Below are 8,691 nucleotides of genomic sequence, written 5' to 3'. Positions count from 1 at the left end.
GCACTTTCCTATCATGTGTTATTTTCTTCATCTATATAAATTTGGTAAACCACTGAATATCATACTTGAAGGAAGCCTTGGCGTAACTGGTAAAGTTGCTGCCATGTAACCAGGAGGTTACGGGTTCGAGCTGTGGAAACAGCCTCTTGCATAAATGCAGCGTACAATAGATCCTTTTGGTCTAGCCCTTCAACGGACCTCGCGCATAGCGGAGGCTTAGTGCACTGGACTGCCTTTTTACTGAATATCTTACTTAATATGCACATGATCCAGTACACAGGGTAATCACACGAATGAATGATATTTTTGTTCATATTAATCATAGCTCTTTGCTACCTAATTCTGTTTGGCTAATAATATCAGGCAATTAATTTCCTGATTTCAGATTGAATATCAAGTGGAGTCATGTTCTGCGGGCGCTGTTGCAAATGTTGGTTGCACTCAAACAAATAAGATGAGTGTATCTTTTCCTAGTGGAGGAGATGTTATATATGGAGTTGCTCACCTACATGTAGGAGGAACTGGTTCAACCCTCCACGGAGAGGTACTCTGAGCTATTTTATTTTGTTTCTTTGGTCATGTTATAACGGTAAAGTTATTTCCGTGTGACTTATAGCTTACGGGTTCGAGCCGTGGAATCAGCCATTGATGCTTGCATCAGGGTTGACTGCCTATATCACACCCTCTTGGGTGCGGCCCTTTCCCGATGGTCATGATATAACAGATTTACAGACACCTTAACTTACTTTGCTTATTTGAGCTGCAACAAACTATGGTGTTGATGATTTTCTTGTATTTCTTTTTCGGCTGAATTGGTATAGGATGGACGCGTCATATGCTCATCTCACCCAATTTATGGGAAAGGAAAGGTACCAGGAAATGAAGCTGGTTACATAGTTGGGATGTCTACTTGTTATCCTAAACCTGGCTCTATCAAAATATTGGAAGGGGAGACTGTAACTTTAATATCAAATTATAGCAATGCCCAAAGACATACTGGAGTTATGGGGCTGTTCTATATATTGGTTGCTGAATCATCACCAAAGCCTAATTCTACCCTACATTCTACAGATATTAGAGTAATATCTTTAACTCATTAAAAATATTATTAGCAACTTCTATCAGTAGACACTTCATTCTGGCATTAATTTATTACTTTTATTTTCTTGTTTCTGCAGACAGGTGAGAATGTAATATTACGCACAGCTGTTGGGGCCTCGGCAGTGTCTGGAATTGGGTTACTTGTTGTTGCTGGTGTAATGTATCAACGTCGAAACAAAGACAAGAAGGATATGGCTCTATACAGATGGAGCATATGTAAACTTTTACCCTGTTTTACAGATAATAAAAGTTTGTAAGGAAATCTTTTTCCTACATGCAACTATAGTGCACTATTACAACTCCATATACAGTCATTTTACAAGACAACAAAGTATTGAAAATTATAAGATTTTGATTTATTCTAAATGAGAAGTACTATGTGTGTGTATAAAGCCTAAATATGTCTTTGGGGGAGCCTAAATATGGCACTAGGCAGGGGAGAAGCTTCATACTGACCACCCTTTGTCGAAACATTATATGGGAAAAAATATTAGGTTCTAGAGATATATAACATATTTTGAATACCCTTTGTTGGGAATTTTTTCCCCCCACTTTTTTTAAGTTTAAACACTCTTAGATAAATTCATGGCTTCGCTACTGACAAGAGAGGTTATGTATCTGTCTCGTGCGATATTCTACTCTTTATACATTCATAGTACACGAGTTATGAAAAAGGATGATGTTGTTGATTACCCTCCCTAGTAGGGGTGTCAATGGATATTTAAAAACTGATTAAACCGACCGAACTGTATCATACCGAACTGATTTTTAGGTTTCTTTTAATAAAACCGTAGGTTTTTATATAAATCGATAATTGTACCGATAATTAGAGTAGATTTTTTATTTTATGAAATAAACCGAAAAAATACTGAACCGTACAGAATAAATTTACAATGTGAAAAATATATTTATATATTAAGTTTAAAATAATAAAGCATTAAATCTTTCTCGGGCCTTGGAATTATGAAACAGTTACAAGCCAACAAGTATCTTAATTCTCAAACCTATTATGCTACTCTTATTGAAACTAAATTATTTTCAGCATATTCACTAACAAATTACAATGTATTGAATATGTTTCCTTTCGTATGATTTAGATTTATCTTTTTGAATATTTAATCTTCTATAGACTTTATTCTTGAGTCCCAGCTTGGTTAATATCTTTACACTCGTGTGATTTATATTTTCATTGTATTTGCTTAATTTCTAATACGTTGTTGTACAATAGTTGATGGATCTATACTCTAGTCATCTTTCATGTTTTCTTAATTCATCACCTTTTAAACTGTAAAAATATCGAGAGAGTTTTGCTAAGTTTTATAAAAGTATGTATGTTATTACATTCTACTTCTACTAGTGACTTTTACATGACATTTAAAAATAATTACCGAAAATTAATAGGAAACAACACCTTCTTATTTCAAGTTCGAAAATATGTGGCTGCAACAAGAAGGGTTCATTGACATGGTGAAAGAGTGGTGGCAAAGTTATTTCATAAGTGGCAGCCCAGATTTTATACTAGTACAAAAATTAATGAATTTAAAAAAGGACATAAGCAATAGGAACAGAGATGTCTATGGCAAAGTAGAAGCAAAAAGAACTAAGGCCTTGGAGGAGCTCTCAGTTTTAGACCAGACAGTAGAAAATAGAGCTCTAACACAAGTTGAGAAGCAAATGGTAGTGAACCTGAAAGTGGAGCTAACGAAATTGGCTAAAGCTGAAGATATCTCATGGAGGCAAAAATCAAGATGCTTGTGGCTTAAAGAAGGAGACATGAACACAAGATACTTCCAAACAATTGCAAACTCACACAAGAGGAACAACAATATTGAAAAGCTCAAAGTGGATAATGAAATAACACATGATAAGGATGTGATCAAAGAAGAGATTTTGAACTATTATCAGAACTTGTACACTGAGAGTGAAACTTGGAGGCCCAGTGCTAATTTTGATGATGTTTCCAGGTTATCAAGTAAAGACAGGGAGATGTTAGAAAAAGTTTTTGAGGAAGAAGAAGTGCATGTCGTTGTCCAGTCAAGTGCTCCAGATAAAGCACCTGGTCCAGATGGATTTACTATGGCATTCTTTCAAAAGACATGAGACTTTATCAAGCCGGAGGTGATAGGGGCGCTCAACCACTTTCACCAGCAATGTTACATGGTGAGATCATGTAATGCATCATTTATCACTCTGATCCCTAAAATAAAAGGAGCAATTGAACTCAGAGACTATAGGCCAATTAGTCTCATTGGAAGTGTTTACAAGATTACAACGAAGTTACTAATAGAAAGGTTGAAGAAGGTAATTGGGAGGCTAGTCTCCAACCATTAGAATGCCTTCATTAAACACAGACAAATAACTGATGCAACTCTCATTGCCAATGAGGTACTAGACTGGAGGATTAAAATCGGTGAACTTGGATTTATGTGCAAGCTAGATATTGAGAAGGTTTTTGATCAACTTAATTGGTCTTACCTTATCTCTATTTTAAGGAAGATGGGATTTGGGAAAAAGTGGATCAAGTGGATCAGATTTAGTATTTCAACAGTGAAATACTCAATTATAGTCAACAGAGGACCTGTGGATTTTTTCTCTCCGCAGAAAGGGATAAGGCAGAGAGATCCATTATCACCTTTCCTTTTCATCCTAGCCATGGAGGGGCCGAGCAAAATATTGGAAAAGGCCAGTCAAATGCAATGGATCCAATGTTTCAGTGTTGGTTCAAATGATGAGAACACTGTCAAAGTATCATATCTACTATATGCCGATGATACTTTGATCTTCTGTGAGGCAGAAAAATCTCAAATGCTATACTTGAATCTAACTCTACTGCTATTTGAGGCTTTATCAGGGCTACATGTCAACAAGTTAAAAAGCATTATCTATCTGGTAAACAATGTGCCAAACTTAGAGGAGTTGTCTAATATCATGTGTTGTACCATTGGAGCACTTCCTACGACCTATCTAGGTCTCCCATTGGGGGCTAAATTCAAGAGTTGTGAGGTATGGAATGGAGTCATTGAGAAATTTGAGAAGAGATTAGCATCATGGCAGATGCAATATCTATCAATGGGTGGTAGGTTAACTTTCATAAATAGTGTGCTTGATAGTATCCCTACATATCACATGTCTTTGTTTCCCATTCCCAAAAAGGTGCTAAATCAACTAGACAAGATCAGGAGGAATTTCTTATGAGAGGGGAACAACAACTCTCATAAGTTCCACTTGATAAGGTGGAACAAGGTCATGCAACCAAAATACAAAGGAGGTCTGGGCATTAGAGACTTAACCATCCACAATAAAAGTTTGCTAATGAAATGGTTATGGAGATATGGCACAAGTGATTCAACCTCTTGAAGGAGGTAATCAACGCCAAGCACGGGAAGAGAGATAATTGGAGCACTAAAATTGCCATTGCATCTTATGGGGTTGGGCCATGGAAGTACATCAGCAAACTTGGACATGAATTTGTCCAGAATGTTCACTACAAAGCAGGGAATGGAGCACATATTAAATTTTGGAAAGACAAATAGATGAGCAATACCCCACTCATATTTGAACACCCCGCCATTTTCGAGATTGTCCTTGATAAGGATTCCTCCATTGCCCATAATAGAATTGGCAATATTTGGAATGTGCACCTCAGAAGATCTATACAAGATTGGGAAAATGGACAGTTTGATGGATATGTTAGCCAGAGTGGAGGTCTTCACCATCGATGAGAATCTATCTGACACTATGAAGTGGGGGAACAAGGGCATCTTTACAGTGAAAGAATGCTATAACTACATATGTACTCAGAACTAGGTATTTGACTCAGACCCTTGTCCATGGAGACTAATATAGAAGACCAAACTACCCACCAAGGTTATTTGTTTCAGCTGGATTGCTCTATATGAAGCCTGCTTAACATAGGGCAATCTCAATAGAAGAGGCTTTCAACTGGTCAACAAATGCTACATGTGTAAGGAAAGCTCAGAGAATGTCAGTCACCTGCTCTTGCATTGCCCAATTGCCACTAATATGTGGGATATGTTTTTTTGTCTTTTCGGCTTGAACTGGTCATGCCATTATATATTAGAGAGGCATACACAAGCTAGAGTCTTTGGAAAGTTGATAAGGCCATCAAGGAGATCTGGTTAATAATTCCTGTAGTTATTTTTTGGAGTTTGTGGAATGAAAGGAACCAAAGATGATTTGATGGAATCTCAACTCCAAATCACACTCTTAAAGCTAATTGTTTGCTCACCCTTTTTAGCTGGGTTAAGTTAACCCTTGTAATTAGCACTGACCACCTTTTGGAGTTTGTTAGCTCCTTAATTATAGTTTAGCACATCCTAAAAGGGCTTACAAACTCTTGTTTTTCTGTGTTTTTGTCTTCTAATTTTGTAACTATTTCATCTACTTGATGTCTTTCAAATGAAATACATTACTTCATCAAAAATAATTACCGAAAATTAACCGAACCGTACCGATACCGAAAAGAAACCGACATGCTTGGGACGGTTTTAAAAAGTATCAATATGAGAAATTGCTGGAGCTGCTGGTAATTTAGGAAAGAAAAAATGTAACTGAAAAATGGGATAACTTGTGCTCAAATATTTTAAATAAGAATTTTAAAAGAAATGCCCAAGCGCTATATGGTTGCGGCATGCAGCCCGATCCAATATTGTTGCGGCGTGCAACCCAATCCAATATTGTTGCGGCGTATAACCCGATCCAATATTGTTGCGGCGTGCAATCCGATCCAATAATATATATATAGCCCAAAGACTCGTTGCGGCGTGCAACCTGATCTATATAAAATATAATCAATATAATATGTTGCGGTGTGCAGCCCGATCTGAAAATATCACTCTCACTCAGGCCCTCGGCCTCACTCAGTCACCAATCTCTCCAGTCTCACTCAGGCCCTCGGCCTCACTCAGTCATCAATCTCTCCAGTCTCACTCACGGGCTCACAATGTCATGAAACTAGCCCGACAATAATGGTATGATGTATCAATAAATAATATCTGAGACTGAGATATGATATGAATGCATGGATATGACTGAGTATGAAATATCAATGAAATAAGTGAGATGACAGTAAGAAACGACCACTATGGGTCCATACAGTATCGGCATAATGCCTAAACATGATATCTAGCATGATTGACAGCTTAACTACTTTATCACATGGTGAAAACACGGATATCAACAATGTAGGACCACTATACAGTGCCATGGGAAAAACAGAGTCTCAATTAACATGGTGCACGCCCATACGCCCGTCACCTAGCATGTGTGTCACCTCAATACCAATCACATAACACGTATTTTGGAGTTTCATACCCTCAGCACTGAGATTAGAAGAGTTACTTAACTCGAACAAGCCAATTCTAACACCGAGCAAGCCAAGCGATGCTCCAAAATGCCATCTCGTGCGTTTCGACCTCCGAACGGCTCAAAAACTAACCAAAAAATAACTCAAATACATCAAACAAGCTAAAGGAACCAATCCCGATCAAAAAGATCAAATCTTGAATAAAAAGCCCAAAATCGGTCAAAAGCCCAACCCGGGCCCGAACCTCGGAACCCGACAAAATTTACAAAATTCAACAACCCATTTAATTACGAGTCCAATCATACTAGTTTCACTCAAATTCGACCCTAATTCGATGTTCAAACCTCAAAAATTCATATTATGAAACTTTAGGCCAAAACCCCAAATTTCCTCTATAAAATTCACAAGCCAATTACCAAAAACGAAGGTAGATTCATGAAATATACCCAAAACCGAGTAGAGAACATTTACCCCAATTCATATGATGAAAATTGCCTCAAGAATCGCCTCAATCCGAGCTCCATAGCTCCCAAAATGAAGAAAGAACCAAAGCCCTCGATAATATAGCTTCTGCCCCAGCGATTCCGCATTTGCGGATAATTCGTCGCATCTACGGTAAAAACTTCGCTTCTGCGAAAATAACCTTGCCCAGCAAACCCCGCACCTGCGGAACAATTTTCGTTTCTGCGCACTCGCGGGTGCGACTCCTCCTCTGCATCTGCGATGACCTCCAGCCAAGCTTGCTATGCTTCTGCGGCCAATTGTCCGCATCTGCGCCCACTCTTCCGCAGATGCGGAAACACCAGAACCAGAAATCTTAGCAAAAAATCCAAAATGCAATGAAATGATCCGAACCTCGTCCGAAATTTACCCGAGCCTCTCGGGACCCCGTCCGAATATACCAACAAGTTCCATAATACAATACGGACCTACTCGAGGCCTCAAAACACACACAACAACATCAAAACGCCGAATCACACCCCAAATTGAAATCTATGAACTTTGAACTTTCAAATTCAATAACTCGTATCGAAACATAGCAAATCAATCCGAAATGACTTCAAATTTTGCGCACAAGTCCCAAATAACATAACGAAGCTATTCCAATTCCCGGAATCACAATCCGAATTCGATATCAAAAAGTTCACTCCCGGTCAAACTTTCCAAAATTTCAACTTTCGTCATTTCGAGCCAAATTCAACTACGGACCTCTGAATCACAATCCGGGTGCGCTCCTAAGTCTGAAATCACCCAACGGAGCTAATGGAACAATCAAAACTCCGTTCTGGGTTCAAATTCACAAAAAGTCAAACTTGGTCGTCTCTTTCAAATTTAAAGCTTCTAGCTGAGAATCATTCTTTCAAATCAATTCTGAATAACCTGAAAACCATAACCGACGATTCACATAAGTCATATTACATCATATGGAGCTACTCATGCCCTCAAACAACCGAGCGAAGTGTAAATACTCAAAACGATCGGCCGGGTCATTACATCCTCCCCTACTTAAATATACGTTCGTCCTCGAACGTGTCCAGAGTTGTTCTCAAAGCCATCAAACTGCCGTATAACCTTACCATGCATATACCCGGGGGTGATCCCACGTCACCCTATCCCATACAGGTCCGATAACACAACATAGCTGAAATTTCTCAATTTAACCTAGCCCACAAGCCTTCGAATCTAATTTCCAACATCCAGAATTTCTTATAAGATCTGAATCCCGCAACCTACATACTGTATAAGTCTAAACAAGCCATACCAAAAGCCATAACTATAACTCAAATACTCAAAACTCAAATACCACATAGCTCAAAAGCTCAAAGCAAAGATTTCTAATCACAGTAGCTGCTCAAATCAACCCAATACCGGTAACAACCTCATATCAAACAAAGCCTCGTTCTAAACCTTCGTACACTGCCAATGATAAAAGAAACATGTAGAACTCATAACCCTTCATCAGATCAACAAGTCATGATACTCCATCTCCTTTGACAAGAACTATAGCAAATTTCTAAGCCGACTTTCGATATTATCCTTCCAACCATGCTGACATCAATTCCGATAGTATCCATTCTAGGTACAATGACCTCATCTTATCAAATACCAGCTACTCTACTGACATACCACACCAATACTATCTAAATCCACAACCCGTGCAATCCGTGCACCAATAAGCAACATTCCAGATGTACTTAATCACGAAAATGACTCAAACAAGAGAACCGTCCTGCAAGCTCGACGGGTATCACCCCGACGCAATG

General features: G+C 38.5%; 1 protein-coding gene across 1 annotated transcript; it reads left to right on the top strand.

Annotated features, from left to right (window-relative positions):
- Positions 1-2,535: 2,535 nt before the first annotated feature.
- On the top strand, positions 2,536-3,201 carry LOC142167056 (uncharacterized). Its single transcript, XM_075227209.1, has one exon. The coding sequence runs from the start codon at positions 2,536-2,538 to the stop codon at positions 3,199-3,201; it is 666 nt and encodes a 221-aa protein (XP_075083310.1).
- Positions 3,202-8,691: the final 5,490 nt, after the last annotated feature.

Source organism: Nicotiana tabacum, chromosome 12, assembly GCF_000715075.1.
Source record: "Nicotiana tabacum cultivar K326 chromosome 12, ASM71507v2, whole genome shotgun sequence".
In the NCBI taxonomy this organism is placed as follows: Eukaryota; Viridiplantae; Streptophyta; class Magnoliopsida; order Solanales; family Solanaceae; genus Nicotiana; species Nicotiana tabacum.
This window is presented reverse-complemented; position numbering and strand designations above follow the sequence as displayed.

What these genes read in the sequence shown, in the direction of transcription:
- LOC142167056 (XM_075227209.1), top strand. Translation starts at nt 2,536, where the DNA reads ATGTGGCTGCAACAAGAAGGGTTCATTGACATGGTGAAAGAGTGGTGG.